Source organism: Dermacentor albipictus, chromosome 6 (genome assembly GCF_038994185.2).
Source record: "Dermacentor albipictus isolate Rhodes 1998 colony chromosome 6, USDA_Dalb.pri_finalv2, whole genome shotgun sequence".
Taxonomy (NCBI): domain Eukaryota; kingdom Metazoa; phylum Arthropoda; class Arachnida; order Ixodida; family Ixodidae; genus Dermacentor; species Dermacentor albipictus.
The window spans coordinates 126994550-127012549 of record NC_091826.1 but is presented as its reverse complement, the minus strand read 5'-3'; the positions used below and the strand labels follow the sequence as shown (position 1 = coordinate 127012549).

General features: G+C 44.0%; 1 protein-coding gene across 7 annotated transcripts in view; it reads left to right on the top strand.

Moving 5' to 3' along the window:
* The window catches only part of LOC135899451 (uncharacterized), a 361492-nt gene that overhangs the window by 295641 nt on the left and 47851 nt on the right, over positions 1–18000 (top strand). For all 7 annotated transcript variants that reach the window (XM_065428703.2, XM_065428705.1, XM_065428704.2 and 4 more), the window contains 6 exons: positions 679–953; positions 3856–4196; positions 4602–4979; positions 8111–8155; positions 9865–10005; positions 11999–12091. In XM_065428703.2, the coding sequence (XP_065284775.1) occupies positions 679–953; positions 3856–4196; positions 4602–4979; positions 8111–8155; positions 9865–10005; positions 11999–12091 (1273 nt within the window). The remainder of the gene's footprint in view (positions 1–678; positions 954–3855; positions 4197–4601; positions 4980–8110; positions 8156–9864; positions 10006–11998; positions 12092–18000) is intronic.

Below are 18000 nucleotides of genomic sequence, written 5' to 3'. Positions count from 1 at the left end.
CCTTGACTTGGGAGGTTTTTTTTTTTTCATTTTACCGCTTTCGTGTTTGCTAGATTTCTGAAAACATGGATTTTTCTCCACTGCTCGGTGCAGGGTGTGTGTGCACATATAATTAAGGAACGCATACTGAGCCTTGTTAACGACCTCATATACGAGATACGCATGGCAGGTTGCTGCTTTTATTAAGCTCATCTTTTCTTAATAAAAATTCAGTTGTAAGTGTTGTGTTTGTGTGTGCATCCTTTCTTCTGCATAACGTCCATCTTGTTGCACTACAGTTGAATGTGGCATACCTCTCCCAACTCACTCAATTTCCTGTCTGAAACAGCTGCCAGTGCTTAAGTTGTAGACTTTGTTGTGCCAAGCGCACTACTTTTTAGCTCCACAAAGTCCAATATATTGTTTTTATAGGCTGAATTTGGCATTTCAAAATGCTAACTTAACCATGGGAAACAACACAAAAACCACAGAGGCATTTCTGACATCCTGGAGCAAAGTTGCAGTTATGAGGCACTTAGCAAATAAATTACTAAATAATTAAGGACTACCCTAATTAACTTTAACTCAAATAAAATTTCATAGTTTTTTCTAGTACAATCTACTCTCCATGGTCAGAAATCAAGGCGATTGCATTGTATTTCTCCTTGATGTGAGATGGTGGGTTGGCATTATGTGCAGAAACACGTTCATCACAAACGAGGACTATCACTCTGAGGACTCGACACTACCTGGCAGCAGCCCTCAACCGTTGGTGCGCGAAGCCTCCAGTGACGTGTCAGATGAAGACGAGGGCGACTACCACCTGCGTTACGATGAAGACGAGGAGGAGATGCAGCAGCGTGGCTACGACTCGCGGCACCACTATGCCTTCTATCCAGAGGAGACTGAGCTTGAAGTCATTCCTGAGGAAGACGAGGACCATGCTAGCAACTCTGATTGCTCGGATCCAATGGGTAAGCACCCCCCCCCCCCCCCCACCCCTGCTTTATGCACTGGTGGTGGTCGCCCACGGTCTATGGCATTGCGCTGCTGAGCTCAAGGTCATACATTCGAACTCTGCTGCAACATCCTCATTTCGATGGGGGTTAAATGCAAAGACACCTGTGTACTAAATGTGGATGCAAGGTGAACCCCAGCTGGTCAGAATTAATCCCCCTATGCAGCGTGCCTCAACATCAAACTGTGGTTTTAGCAAGTAAAACCCCATTAAATTTAATAACTTCATAAAAAGCACCCTTTGAGGAAATGGACAGGGATAGGTAACAGCTTTTTTATCTTCATGTACTTGTTTACTGATCTATTCAAGTGGGGGAAAGAAACCTGTTCATGTGCTGTTGTAGCACAGTAGCAGTAAGGTACTGTTCTCAACCAACATGTGATAATTTCAGTTCACTGCTTTCAGTACATTCAGGGCAATGTCTTGTTTGCAGGACCAGTCAATTTCCAGCTTGTTTAAGGTGAGAGCTGTGAGAGTTGGTGTGTCAAAAGGCATGTATGCACAGTATTGTGACATCAGTATTGCAGCCAGAATTTTAAAGCAATATCACTGTTAAGTGTGTTCCATGCAAAGGGCAGAGGCATGGGAGGGGTACAGGGTAACAATATGTCTGGCACATAGGTGCCATTCTTATTATTGCAAAGGTAGGCATGTACATTGGAGCCAACACCAGAACGAACGACATCCCATGTCGCATCTTTTTTGCATTTTTCTACAAGGCAAGATTGATTACTGTGAAGCATGCACTGTAAAACTTCATTGATACAATCCCATTACCTACAATTGCCCCACGCCAACGTTTGCGATCGAGAACGCAAAAATTACTCAACACAGTTATGCTTATTTTTTACCAATTCATACATTCCTGTAAAACACGGTCTTTCGGCATAAACATTTAGTAGATCGGCAAACTGTGATCGCATGATACATTTTCCAGCTGCTAGATCCCATGTAAACAAGAAAATGTGCAAGGCACTCGAGATCGAGAACAGTAGCCACCCTTCGCGGCCACATCACTGCACTACTCACCCACCTGTGTCATGTAAAAACGATGGCACGCACTCCGTTTATTATTTTAGTAGCAGCAAATCTCCTCTCTGGTCACCTCGTGCAGCTTTCACAGCTATCATCGCCAACCCTATTGCAATAAGCAATAATCTTCACTTATCTGTTTTACAGTGTGTGGGCCATAGTGCCGTTGGAAGCATACTGCACAATTTTAATAGATGATAACCCAAACGTGCCACAATTCCCTGCTGCAGGCAGTGCAAAGGGAGCATCATGTATCGCTCTGGTGGCATAGTTGGCATCGTATTCTGTTGTTGCCCATCAGCTCAATTCGTTTAGATTTCCTGTCACTGTCCATGGGGATACTCGACTCTCACGCGTCCCCGGATGTTGTTTTCCCCACATGGCTCTCACATCTCCTGTAATATGGCTTTTCCCAGTACCTAAGCGCTGCCGCCAGTTGGTGTGGTTACAGCATATTTACGAGAGATGGAGCAAGTGTTGTGCTGCTAATGCCACCTAATAGTGGGGTTGGTCAGGCACGGCAGGAACTAGGCTTTTCCTCTTTGGCATGGGGTCGGTGAACGGTGTGGACGCTTTGCACGTACGTCAACCTGCCTGTGGAAAGCCTAGGAGCGGGACACTGTATTGGACGAACACGCTTGTTCGAACTCAACATCGTTCGCATAACTACGCGCACACGACTATGCATTAGTGTCCGGCATGCGGCAAACATATTCATTCGCTATCTGGTCGTGGTGAGTTGGACTTTCTCAATTTTTTGCGTGCCCATTGGCGTAGTAATTTGGCTAGCAGACATTAGTGTATGAAAGGTGCTGTAAACGCCCTTATGATTGTTTGCACTACTGTGTTGTCGTTCCTTTGTGCCAGGAGCACGTGTGAGACCCCACAAGTGTTGGAACACTTGCGGGGTCTTGCTGATTTGTTGTTAAAATGGCAACGCTAAGACCCTACCAACTCAACGCACATCCGCCTCTCGTGCAATAATGATTTGCGCTGAGTGGGCACATCGAAACCCTGCCAAAATGCCCCTTTCGAAGAAGCTGCTGACCCAAGCTGAATTCAAGGAGCGCAAATGCAAGCTTGCCCAAGCCATAAAAATGACAACACACGGGGATGACAGCATGCAGGGACACCCAAGCCCCACCAGCTCTGCTCATGCCAGCGTCTCGTGCTGTAAAAACTCACACAATGCCCTGCATTACGTAGATATCAACTACATTTCTGTCTGTCAATTTTTTAGTGAAGTCTTATCGTACATTTTATTGGTTAGTCCATGTGTTCTGGCATTTTTTTTTTTCCAGAATGTATGAATGAGGTTCTACTGTATTTGTTTGCTTGCAGCTTAAAATAGTGTTTTGGTAGTAAAAATGTTAAAGTGCTAGGCAAAGACCAATTTGTACAGGCACAATCTAAACACACCTACGCATTTTGGCCAGTGGCATGACTTGGTTGGCCGGCAACTGGCAAACCATCATGCCAATCTTGTGTGATCACACTGATTGTTAAGTCATGTGATCACACGATTGTGTCCACAACTTTCCATTTATCCAGTGCCACATACCATCATGGTGAAATTCTCACAGGCCAACAAAATCTATGGTAGACCCGTGGCTGCCCCTTTAAAAACATCATGCTAGCATTTCTTGTTGTGAGATTATTAAAATGAAAATTTCTCAATGTTTTAATGATCATATCATCATGTACATGTATAACAAATATTGCATGTAACAGAGGTATTCTTGTGCCTGGTGTGTGTGTGTATGGTGTGATTCTATTGTAGAGCTAGTGCACACATCCTACAGTCTTTGCAATGAATTGAAATGCAGGCGAGCGGAGTCGAATGACTGAGCATGATTCAGGGGTGACTGATGAGCATCACAGCAGTGGCAGTGATGATGACCGGAGGCATGGCAAGCGGTCAGAGGACACCGACAGCGGACTGCACTCACTTCCGTGGACACGAGACTGTGACTCATCCCGTGGGAGTCCAGAAACCAGCCCCGACACCAAGGAACGTCCCGAAATGAAGCACAACATCAAACCTGAGCCTAAGCATGAACCAAAGTTAGAGTCAAAGCCAGAGCCAAGACAAGCGTCAAGGCATTCAAGCGATGTCCCGCGAGCTACTGTGTCTATTCAGTGCAATGGTCCTGATTCGCTTCGCAGTGTAAGTGCATTTCAACCTTCTCCGTTTATTTTTGCTGGAATAAAAATATTACTGAGTTGTGAGTGTGCTTGACCTGTACATGTAAATATAGGGGTCATATTTTTATTGATGCATTTTATTATTCCATTTATTTATTATCAGCCATTGTGCCAAGGGGCCAACATTGGAGATGATAGTGGCGTGACAAGACCTGAACCTATATTGAAAAGTCACCATAGTCGCACTGTTAATTTGTCTAGAACACTCGTTGTTATGCAAGCACACAATTAAGAGAATGTTGACTGTTCAATCAACCCTAGTGCATTTAATAACTGCATGCCACATGAGCAGGTATATGAGGCAGCAAATGTAGGTCGAACGTCTATCCCTATGCTGAAACGGCCATCTGTGACCATCCTTGTGCAGGTTCTCTCAGCACAACAGAATGACTCATCACCACGAGGCCCCGAGCTTCTCAAAGGCAGCCGACTGGCCGAACTCATCAAGAGCTTCGAGCAAGTCTCGGTCATGACAAACGGCCAGTCGCCACTGCCATCACGCTCCACAATTGCCACCACATCAGTTATCACATCACCCTCGCCTACCATGACCCCGATGCTGACCGTGACTGCAAGGTCACGACCTGCTGAAGCTGTCACTACGGTAACAGTGAACCACGTATCTGCAAACAACTCTCCGTCGTGGACGACCAACGGAGGTACATTACCTGTCACATCAACACAAGTTGACCCCTCTATCGATGAAGAGCTGTTGCCAAGGAGTTCGACCCTAATGTGGAATCCTGTAAGTGTATTTGTGGTTGAACTTTAAGGGGTGTTAATCCTTGCAAGTTATTTATTTTGTCTTCTGACTGGGAAAACTCGAGGCCTCATTACATATCGAAAGGGAATAGTCTTTGTACACTTGAAATGCAAGTGTTTTCGTTTTTATTATTATTATTATTTTCCCTCTAAATATGTGTCACCCAGCCCAAATGAGCACTTTGTTGACTTTTGCTGTTCTTTTGCTGGGCTATTCAACGTGTGCAGCAGTCATAGTTTGACTGTGCTGTTTGTTCCACATGGCCATACTTTCTTGAATTGGCATTGGGCAAGCACCGTTGAACAGAACCTGCCAATCATGAACAGCAGCTTACAAATCTCCTAGAGAATGAAAGAATACAGTCACTGTATTTTGGGGGGGGGAGGGAGTAGAACTAGGATAAGAGAAACTTGAGATGAAACTAAGAACCACTGAAACAAAGTCATAGATGTAATGTTAAAAGACAAGAATATGGCAGTACAGATTAGAGAGCAAACATGGGGCTCTATATCATAAGGCTATTCCAAACTGTTTCTGCGCCATTTCTGCAATCAACTTCACGAGTGCGAAAAAATTTCTTGGTCGAGCTCCTCTTCACCTGTCTGTCATGTGCCGTCATGAAAAGAATGAAAACTCCGCATCTGATATGACGTGTACACCCTGATTATGCATGTTTAGACTGAAAAAAACGAAAAATAATTATTTCCTATTCTAAGCCTTTCTCGCCATTAGCCCTCTGCTATTGTTGAAAAGTTTTCAGGCTGTGCCTGCTTTGCCTGCATGCCACATGATGTCACAAAACCGCGAAATCTCACCACCTAAAAGTGATGTGTACATATTAAAGATGCATCATTACCGTATTTTCATGCCTATAACGCGCACCAAAAATTTAACAGTAAGGTTGGGATACGAGTTAAATGCGAATTTTGCCTCGGGGTGTGGCTTCACATCAGCATAGCGCGTGCTTCCGTAAAGCGGCATTTCAAGGCACAGTTCTCCGCTATTCAGTTTCGTCATCTCCTAAGGAACCCCACCCTCTCCCCAGCACTGCGCTGCCATGAAGCCACACCTCAAGGCAAGGCTCTCTGCCGTACGAAGTTTCGTTATCTCCTAGGGAACCCCACCCTCTCCTCAGCCCTGTGTGTTAAAGTTCCTTTCTTCCCTCCTTCATGGTCGCCCGTTCTCTTCCTCTTCATAGGTCGCTATTTTGTGTTTAGTAGTAAGGAAATTGTGGACATAGCACCAGCAAGTGCAGTTCCCACGACACTTACGATACAGCGCGAGCCAAATTGTGGCTGGGATTTTCGGCTCGATCGCGTTTGCTCTATTGGAATTGCCCCATGATATGGTGGCTCCGTCAGTGCTGTCATCCTCTGTCGTGTGAGTGCTAGCTGCAAAGTGTTCTGATTGAAGTCACATGTGTCATGTGACTTATTTGTCCATGATCACGTCCATCGTGTGAATCCAGCTTTATCAGCATCACCAAAGAGGAGAGGGAGGGGTGGGTGGGAAGTGGAATAGAGCTAATGGTCGAATGTACGATATGAGTCATGCATCCACGAATGGAAACTGTTTCTGCAAAGATTTGAGCGTTGTATAGAGTTATTTCTGAAGGGTAATACGTACAGATTTTCCTTTTCTTTGCAGGCTTTTGTCATTGGGGGTGGGGGTTATATGCAGTGGTGGATTATACGTGGAAAAGTATGGTATGTGAAACAAAACTGACTTTGTTTAGGAATAGCTGAAGATTGCCCCGTTTTGAAAGGCATAGAAGATGACTGTGTGCTGATGGCTGTCGCACTGGTTGCTCAGAGTTTCCGGCGAGAATGGATTTATTTGCTTATAATAAAAAATTTGTCATGGCACTGTAACATTGTTTTGCCCTTTCGGCACGTATGTGACATCGCTCCGCAAGCTCCTCTTTGCTTAGGATCTGTCTTAGCAGCATTTTTAACCTTTCGTTGCATACCACTGCAATTTTTTACCTTTGCTGAGGATCTGTCTTAGCAACATTTTTAACCTTTCATTGCATACCACTGCAATTTTTGACCAATTACCACAAGCTAAACAATCGGAGCTGGGCCAATCGCAGACGCTGGCACCACCCTCCTCATCCAGTTATGTACTTTCACTGTGCTGGCTTGGCCCCATATCGAAACTCTCTCCGCTCAAGCATGCTCCTCGACTCTTGTCAGCCAATTGGATATGGAAAACCTGAAAAGTAGACAATGCTATTCACTTTGAAAGCAAAGAAAAATGACCTCCTATAAATGAAAGAAGCGTTTCATTTGGCTGTTCAACCACCGCCTGATGCTTGAGTTGGTGGTTGTGCAATAGTATTGACGTCAGGAGATTAGGATAAGAGCAGATTGGAATAGCTTTACGTTATTGGGTCCATGGTTTAGCATATTCTAGTTTAGATTAAAGATTAAGAGGAGGAAGTGCATGTTGCATAATAATGTGAAGAGCAGGTAATTGGAGGTCCATTCGAGTTTCAGATTGAGTGCCAAGGGAAGTAAAATGCAGTTGAGGGCAACATGCGATACAAAAGTGATTGGAGATTGCTAGTAGAAATCTTCAACACTCAGGGGGTTAAATAGGTCAACGATAATGAGCACTGAAATTATTACTTAACAGTCTAGATCCCGCATGTGCTCCACTCAAAATGCATTGTTGAACACATGCACTGTGCAGCTTACGTGTCAGAGTTGACGAGACAGTTAGTTGTTCATTTGCAGGATGCATGATGCAAAATGGCAACAAAACAACTGAGAGACTGGACAAGAAGGAGTAGACAAGCAAATGCATTCTGTAAATGCTAAATAACATGCTGAATGCCCATATACGTGCTAGCCACATTACTTGTTAACTCATCACGTGTGCCTACAGCTTTGTGCACAGCCTGGTTGGTAGTTCAGTGCACTGATGTCGACTTGTAGAGCATCTTGAGTTGTATTGCTTGTTGGATTCTGCTGTTGGCTAGTGTGACCAAGTTCTGTGCCATTTAAGTTTAGATGCCTCCTGTGCAGTGCATGAGAGCTGTGGCGCTTAAGCAGTCTATTTTGGCCCAGTGGATCTGGTTCTCATGCTCAATGCCATTTCTTTCTTTCCAGACTGAGCTCCTGAAGGAACTGTACAGAATTGAAATGCCTCAGCAGGTATGCACAACAATTTTCTTTCTACACCTAGGTTCATGCAGAGAGCCTGCCTTTCCTGGTTTCCCTGTACAGTAACCTGCATTTTTCACAGGGCAGCGTAAAATGGCCCATTGAGCAAAAAAAAAAAAAAAAGCCTGTAGCAGCAAAACTTCCCATTGGCTGCGATGCCACATCACGAACGCGTGTGTGCTTGTGACACTGACTCACGCTTGCTGGCTTGGGCCTCAAATGAACAGAGCAATTGAAAGGGAATACTTACTGCTGCAGTAATGCAAGGGGGAGAGGGTATTGCCACAACGCCACGTCACCCTTACTCTCGAAAGCCTGTGTTATTCATGCGTTCCTTGTCCAAGCAAGCTCTCTCTTGTGTTCTAACTGCGCCTCGGTAAGGCCAAATCAAAACACACCAAGCGTTTCAATACGCTCGCTTGCCCGCGAGTTCATAACTCGGAAGGACCGCTCAGTAGCGTTCAAATAGACATTATTGTTTTTGCATGCACAACACATAACAACTGCTTAGGTTTCCTCAGATTTTTTTCTAAGACTCTTATAAGATGATATTGACGTGTACTTCTTTATCTTTCTCTGGTGACCGCTGTTCACCAGGTAACAAATGTTAAACATTGCTCAGCACAGGGCGCGCCTGCATGTATCGGAAGTTTCTTGAATGTTATCGGTGGTTCTACCTGCTGTCAGTTTGTTATAACAAAGTCATATCCAACATGAAAATATCATTGGTATTCAGTATTCATTGTAAGAATATATTCATTACATGCTGACATCCCTGAGAAATAGTTTAGATTTACATCATTATATCCGCTGATTTACTGTATACGTGTTTGTCATATTGAGGTTTGATTCTATTGATGAACTTTCAGGAAATAGAAAGCATATTCCAGGGCCTGAAGCAATCCTGTGCAAGTATGCTTGAGCTTGAGTGCAGTGGATTATTTATAACACTGTGGTAGAACAATTGTGGTTGCATACCACATAATTTTTTTATGTTATATTTGTAATTTCTTTTTTTTTTTGCTTAGTTGCCAAAGATGCACCATCACAGTACGTTATGATTGCCTTATTTACTTGCAAACATGGTTCTTTTAGTTTGAATAGCTGCAGGGGACAGTCCCTGCCAAAGACAAGGCAGGCACATTGTTGAAGGTTGTACTGTTTCTACCAAAGATGAGCTGTGGTCATCTAAAGTAAAAACTCGAAATACAAGTTCACTTTTAACATGCCTAGTTAGTTGGGCTTCACTGCATGTGTTTCTTTCGTTTCTGTTTCTCTCTCTCTCTTTTCGTGTGTCACGAAAGGTGGCCGCACAAAAAATATACATATATACTATACCAACGAATGTAACCAAATTTAAAAGTATGTTTTTGTGTTGTCAGCCACTTTCTCAAGATGGCCTCATGGTCTGGTGATAGTTATTCTGTTGAGAACTGGGTTTCAAGAGTACTGCGAGTGAGCCAATCCTGCATTCAGTGTTTTTCAGTGTTTTCCAGTATTTTTTTTTTTTGCAGCCTTCTGAAACAGACATTCCCTGAAATATATTTATGGCATTTTATTTATGTGTATATTTGTCTAGGTCAATAAAAAAAATGAATATATTTAGGTCATTTTTGCAGAAACTGCTCATAGTGAACAGGTGAAACAAATGCAGCGATGAGGAAAGGTGGCTGTAAATAAACAGTGTCCTCATCATCCAGGGTTCACGGGACTGCGGGGCATGCATCAACCGCGAGGGATACCTGGATGTGATGCCTTCCAACCGCAAGAAGGCCACCTACTGGAACCCCTGGAGGCGGCGATACATGCGGCTACAGGACGGCATGCTCTCCTGCCTCGAGGCACGTCTTCCCCTTGCCTCTGTCGCTTGCCATGCTGGGTTTCTTCTTTATTTACTATTTGAACCATTGTCACTGCCATCGATGAGGTGGGCGAAAAACAAATAAACGTAGCATGAAGTCAGTTTCCATTGTCTGATGCGCAATGCACTCGCACACGTCTTGTGTTCGTTTTGTGTACACGCAAGAATGGCAGCCGGGCCACTATATTGTAGCGATTCCTTCTTCGATGCCACTGCCTTTCAGCGCTCCTCCCTTTAGCGTGTGGCTGTGTTTGTCACTCCGCCCAGGGGGGAGTTTCGCTTGACAAATGCAAAAAGTGCTGTAAAGGCATCGCTACAAAATCGCGAGCTTTGTCTCTTCAATTGCGCACGTCTATGCCTGATCATAAACTGCACAGTCGTAATTGTAGGCACACCTCTGGCCTCTTACAAGGCACTGGAGTAGACATATGGCTCTTGCGATTCTGCGTCATGGTGAATACACACTTCCTTGTATTCATCATTATCACTTATAAGTGCTCTTTTTTTCCTTCTTTCCCAGTGCAAAGTAGCGAGATATAGATTGGGCCAGCATCTCTGCCTTTCTGTTAATTGGCTTGCTCTCTTTCTTTGTTATTAATTTGGCATTCATGGGACCGATGCAGAGACACTAAAAGACATGATCACTGAAGAGAGCTTCTTATCACCACGTCTTACTCTGCCTGTAAATGCTACATGCTGGGAATCGCCATTCAAGCAACATCATCGAGCTTTCTTCCTGTAGTGACCTCTTTTTAGATACAGTAGAATTCTGTTAATTCGACTCCTGTAAATTCAAGTTATTGAGTTATCCAACCAATCCTGACTGAAGGTCCCGCCGGTGCCCATACATTTCTATGGGACCAAAGTTTGCTTATTTTGATCCCGAAATTAGCCTTCGCTGGATATTCATATCTGGATGGTCATCACACACGTGCCCGACTCCCATGGTGACCACAGTGGTGACTGCAATAGCAGCAGCATATCCGTCTCGGCGTCTTAGGAGTGCAGTGAATGCATCAAACGCATGTCATCTCCCGTTGAAAACACCTATTTTCAGCCTGCCCCAGCAACATTTTATAGCGGTAATGATGGCCTACAGTAATTTATTTCAGTATAAACCCAATGTTTATGTGCACCTTTCTGTCCAATAATATTTGTCCACAAATTGCATGGGTGGTGCAGTCTGATACAAAAACAAAACTGCGCTTGAAACATTCACATCAGCCTATTGTCAGAGCCAGCCTCACCAGCATCATCGCCATTATCATTACAAGAACGGCAACTATGGAAAGTGACAGGACAGAACAAGTTCTCGCTTACGACAACGACTACGAGGTGCCGCCTTCGATCTGATTAGAAAGAACATTCAAAAGATATTTTGCATACCAAGCTAGCAGCAACAAGTCGCACCACGTGTTCTTGGAGTTCCAGAGAATTGTATGCATCACAGGACAAACCAGCAAAGTGGTTAGTCTAGGCCCGTTTGCAATTGTTGTAAAATCATTTGATAAACACAGAATATCAAATGTGCTGTGGACCGTATGAAGGACGACATTTGGTTTTTCACAGACAGCGATAATGTGCTGGCTCGAAGTGACGAGGAACGGACATTGGGCAAATAAATTTCTATTATGTTAAGGTAAAGTTTGCTCGTTTCCACTTTCTTACTGCCAGAAGCAAAGGCATTTTGTGCAAAGAAACTGGGTGAAAATTCATTTCTACTTTAAATTCATAAAAAGTGGGTGCTTATTCAATTCATGTTCGTGTATCAAAGCTAATGCTGCCAAACAAATCAGGTAGATGTATTGTACTATTTTTCCACCTCATTTATTTCTGCTCGCCTAATAATAAGACCGATTTCGTCTGTCCCTTCAGGGTCAAATTAACTTTCTTTTTTGTTCTATGGTCTGCATTTTCTCTCTGCAAGCTGATGTGTAGTCAAATCTCACTTTTCGCTCTCTCTTTGCCACCAGAACGAGAAGTCAACAAAGCCACTGGTGAAGATGCAACTTCTCGGTGGTCAGGTTGACACTCTTGAGAACCACATGATTGGGATCGATGACAAGGTAAGCTTTCCTGGTACATTTGTGCACACATGCCCTACTGTTTTCTTCTTTTGATGTATATAACAGTGCATGAAGGATCAGCGTCAGCATCGGAAAGGCAGCCAATCAGATGCACATATGTGCTCAAGCAGGATAAACTCCATCAATCTATCATCATCAGCCTGGTCACGCCCACTGCAGGGCAAAGGCCTCTCCCATACTCCTCCAACAACCCCGGTCATGTACTAATTGTGGCCATGTCGTCCCTGCAAACTTCTTAATCTCATCCGCCCATCTAACTTTCTGCCGCCCCCTGCTACGCTTCCCTTCCCTTGGAATCTAGTCTATAACCCCTAATGACCATCGGTTATCTTCCCTCCTTATTACATGTCCTGCCCATGTCCATTTCTTTTTCTTGATTTCAACTAAGATGTAATTAACTCGCATTTGTTCCCTCACCCAATCTGCTCTTTTCTTAACCCTTAACGTTACGCCTATCATTCTTCTTTCCATAGCTCGTTGCGTCGTCCTCAATTTGAGTACCCTTTTCGTAAGCCTCTAGTTTTCTGCCCCATAGGTGAGTACTGGTAAGACACAGCTGTGTCTATCTATGGATATACAGTAAAACATCATTAAACCATACCCACTTAAGGGGGGAGGCTGCTCTGGAGAATGAACTTTTTTATTCTTTAATATATCCAGATGCAACTTTCAAGGTACGTTCACACCACCGAACTATGAGGAACTACAATGTTTCATGAAGATACGTTTATTAGTTATAGAGTTATAGAGGTCTAACTAGGTGGTTCATGTGAGGCAGTTCATGTGAGGAAGAGCTTGGAGAAATGCCAGGACATCGTAGGAAGCTGAAACTCACGGTGATGATCCCTTGGTAGATTCCAGGGGGCTACAAAGCCCTTTTCTTTAATTTCCCCTCCAAAAAATTTTGACACAACTTTGAATTTGGTGTAGCCAGTAATGACCACATTCATAAAAAATTAATTGCTGATTATAAATTAACTGCACCAGCTTTCAAAAAAAGAAGCTCGTTACACCCTGGCAAAGTCACTCAGAAAGAGAATTTAAAAAGAACGGCACGCAAATTTGGAGAGCGGTTCTTGAGATATTGCCTTCCCCAGCACCACTACTAGCGAAAAAATCCATTCCGAGAAAACAGGCCTTAAAGTTGAACACATGTGTTTTTATTAGAAAGCTCCTGTGGAGCTTCTAATTAGCTCTTGCGGCTCCAGGCACACTCAATCTGTCGAATTCTCGACTAGCGACAACCGATAGCACAGTTCCACTGCTGCAAGCGTCTACACAGTAGGCACTCACTATGGAAGATCAGAAGTTCGATGCTCGTACAAGTCGCATATTGTGCTTCCGCGCACCGAACATCTGCACTGTCTTGGGCATTGTTGCCGGCATCTTGTGCACCAAAGAACCAGGAAACAGAAAGAAAAGCTGACAAAATCATCTAAAAAATAGCGCAAGGTGATGAGCAGCTCGCAAGCTCATCGCCTTGCGCAAGTCTATTGAGGCAGATGGTGCAAGGGGCAATAACGACGCGAGAGTGGCGGGCATGGAATCGAAAAGAGCAGCCGCCGCCATCCGCGCAGCAGCCAATGGCAGGCGCGCTTTAGCCCACGAGATTTGAACGCGCTGCTCCGGCCAATGAGCGCTCCGCGTCGCATCGCGGGAAAACGCCAATAGCGCCTCAAACGATTCAACGATGCCATTTTGCATGGTGGCAAAACAGAGACAAGGAATTCACGGACAAAACGACACCAAGATGGCGTGAGCAGGCCGCATGGTCCAGGAATGGTGCGCGCACGAAGTTTGAGTTTATTTCGGCATTTGGGCGCTTGTGTTGTGGGCCGCAGTGGCCTCAAGAGTAGAATTTTTTTTGTATTTTTCAGTTGAATTAGGTGCTAATAATTACAGAACAGGTATTTTATGAGACATACAACCTAAAAATATTGTTTTTCAGAAATCGACTTTCTCACAATTTTTCCGTTTTTGAGGGCCGCGTCCCTCCCTTAAAGGGACACTAAAGTGAAAAACAAATCAGTTTAGACTAATGCAGCATTGTTTGAGAACCCTGCAAACAGTCATTTCAAAAAGATAGCTTGATTATTATATGAGAAAATGAAGTTCCAAGTATCAGTACTTGAATTTCGCGTCGAAACCCCAGCGCCGGTACGTCAGCGTGATGTCAAGGATTCCAAAGTACGTTTTCGCATTTGGGCCGCGTTGGCTGAATAAAGGTTCCCAAAACTTGCCATGTTTAATATTTGGTTCCTTTAGAACACAATGTAGTCAATCTGTACCGCTATATATAATTAGTAGGCCCTAGAAGATGCCATCAAAATCCAAGGCGTCACAGCCCCCAGGTGCGGAAACTTAAGTAGGTGTTGCCGTCCGTATTTCGTTTTTGTGCTTTTTCTGCCTTACCAGACATCTTAACATTGTAAGAATGGTGTTTTTGGTGTTGTAGAATGGTAATTTACTGGTGCAGAAGAAATCATTTTTCACTTTAGTGTCCCTTTAAACATTAGTTTCGTTTTAAAGGTAGTAAAGTCAAATCCCCGACTCAGCGGCCATTGAACATAATGCGTTTTGTATCCGCATAAACCGTACCAGCTTATTGCGTACGTATTAGTTAACACTTACTGTTTCCACTTTTCATCGCAAAATCCCTGCACTACGTCAGAACAACGAGCCTCAAGAGATCAGAACGGCCTCCAAGCACAAATGCAGAGGACGCCTGAAAGGTAGAAGGGCGAAGCCACATCAACATCAGCATCATTTTGGCACCATGCCACAGTTTGAGAGCGTTGTTGCCCGTGTTGTGGCATCATGCAAGCTGCGACAAAAACCGGGTGCTCAGCATAGAAGAAATATTGGACATCGTTCGTACTATCGAACATGGCACGAACAAGTCGGTGCTGGCATGCGAGAGGTATCTACCATTGACTACAGTGTGTGGAATTTGGAATGCGAATGAGAAGTGGCTCTGCAGTGCTGCTGCGACTGCAAAAATACGTCGGCCAGAAGGTTGAACTTTTGGAGGTTCAACTTTTCGCCATCGTTGCCTCTGTTATTGCCGAAGTGTCGCCTAACGACAGTGACAAGGACAACACGGAAAGTGAAAGTGTGGGCGATTCAGGCCTCACAGTGGCAGATGCTGTGCGTTACGTCAGCCTCATGCGGGTGTTTGCCGAGAAAAGCTGGCTCGTAGCCGAAGTGAGTTTGAAGCCACCATCGTTGCTGCTAGTCCGCCATGGCGTCAAATGAAAATAGCATACTTTTGTCACACAAAGTGATTAAATACTGCATGTTTTCTGCCCTTTCATCGCACTCTCTCGTAGTTCCATTTTTGACAGGCAAGTGGGCGATCTTATGCAATTTCAGTAAAGCAGTACTACCGTTTAGTACATACTTTTTCCGAGCTCCGGCCAACTACGGTTTAGCAAGGTTTCACTGTATATATATTTTTACAACGGTGAAATCTGGCTTTAACCTAAAGCCTTCCGCAGGAGTGGACAACGAGTCATACCGATTGTGATAAACATTGCAAAACTAAGGGAGGAAAAACTACGCAATTTCAAAGATCTCACACAACAAGCACCTATATATTATAGTCAACTTCCCTTAATTTGGCCCTTACGGGTCCGACAAACTGGATCAAATTATCCGGTGAATTAAATTAAACAAGATGCAGAAAAAGAACTTGATAACACCGCGATTCATTTGGCAATAATTGCTCATTTCTAGCATGCCCTTGAATCAAACGAGTGCCTGCTTTCTATCTGTACAAAGTAGAAAACTAATGTAGAAATGACATCAAAGCTCCGAAACAAAGTAGGAATCTAATGCGTACCTGATTTTTTAGCAAGAAAAAGAGGCAAATGTGTTGTACAGTGATGATCAATTTCGTAAAGTCAGCTTCGCCGCATGTTATTTTTAACTTTGGCTTTACCAAAATACAGACGTGTTATGCGGCAAAGCGTGCAAATGCTGCGAACATGCTTTTGCTTCAATTTTTTTAAAACTGGAATGATGTGTTAGAATCAGGTAAATATTGTAATCAGACAATGTGAGATACCTTTATTGCTTGAAAATCTTCATAAGGCAGGCCAAAATACAAAATTGGGGTTTTTGGTGGGAGATGATGTCTGTTAAACTCGTTCACTGTTGCCTGAGCACTGGTGAGACAGATGCTGACACTAAAGGGGTCGCTATTGGGGTTATGATAGGGATTAGGCGCATGTATGGTGATTGGTCAAATTTGAATTATCTGGTGAAGGCCAGTTGTAGGTTAACAGCATATCAGGGGATGCGTGAGAGTCGCGCATCCCCACAGTTTCAAATAGCGAAAGTTTGGACCTATAGAAATGCATGTGTGCTGGTTGGGGTCGAATTAACAGAAGTCTGCTGTACGGTATATATACGAAATCCAAGCATAGATCATGAGCAAAAATTTAAAGGTAAAGGGGTGTCATTGGCTCTTAAAAATACTTAAGATGGGATACAGCCTTTGAAAACAGAAAAATTGCAAAAAAGTCGATTTTTGGAAAACCACATTTTCGGGCAGTATGTCTTATAAACCAGCATTTCTGTAAATATCCATATCTAATTCATCGCAAAACTATTTCAAACAAACCTTATAACAAGCCACGGCAGCCCTTGAGCGGCGAACGAGTGCTCAAAATACCCCTACTTGGTGCGAACACCATTTCTCCACCGCTCCCATGGGGGCCTCCATTTTGGTGTTATTTTGTTTGTGCATTCTTGTGCTTCTTTTTTCCCGCCACCCGCAGTGGTGGCGGCAGCGTGGCAGATGCGTAAATCGCTCATGATTGGAGGGCTCACGAGACCTTTCAAGTTTTCTGCGGCTGAGACGCGAAGCTGAGTTTGGGCAAAGTGCACGCTCCTCAAGGACACGGGGGCGCCCGCGACTCCCGTTGGCTGCTGCGTGTGATGATGTAGTGGTCTCTTGCATAATGCATCCAGCCGTCGTCTGCTTTGGCTCCTCCATCGCCGGCGCCCTTTGTGTGTTCCGCTTGCCATCTTCTATCTTTGCCGTCGTTCACATATTTTCCAAGTTTCTACCGTCTTTACGAGACGATTTTCAACCGTTTTTATGAGACCGTTGTTGCATTTAGCCTGCCGATTGTTGTGCACTCGCTCACGATGCACCCAAAGAAACTCAAGACGACACTACACACGTTCAGTGCAAGGAAGCGTTCTATGAAGCTCGCCCGGATAGCTGTGGTCCCTGATGCCCAAAGAGCACCATGCGTCGCTGATTGCTGTGGAGACAGCACTGCATGAGGCAGTTTTAAGATATAATGCTGGCTGCCACCCAAGAGCTATGTTCACCAGTGGGGCTAACACCTGGCCACCTGGCCATTTGATGGGCAGCCGAGAAAGATTCTCTGTGCTTGAAAAAGGCCAAGAAGCGATCGCAAGAGAAGGTGGAAAGGCGGCAAAAGAAGAGAGCGCCTAAGGACATCTCCAGTTGCGCTGCAGAGTCATTTTAGACCAATATATGGGCTCAAAACTTTCAAAGCTCATTTTCTCAAAATGACTTTTTTGGCTGGTGAGGCTGCCTGTTCCAGCCATACCTCTATAACCGATCATCAGATTTCCAGAAGCTTTTTTTTATTGTGTATCTGACTAAATTTCCGAGGGCAAGACAAGCCCATTTTTTATATATATTGTGTCTGTTATATGTGATATTTAATCAAAATTTGATTGATAAAATCTTAATCACCAATGCTAAATTCGGTGGTCTGCTAAAATATTTCAGCAAGGAAATTTTAAAAAAGGGCTCTGTCTTGCCCTGAGGTATCCATCTGGGAATTATCATAAGAATTTCACAGTCGCAGCACCTTTTGAAAATTCTGCAGGCCTGGAATGGGAAA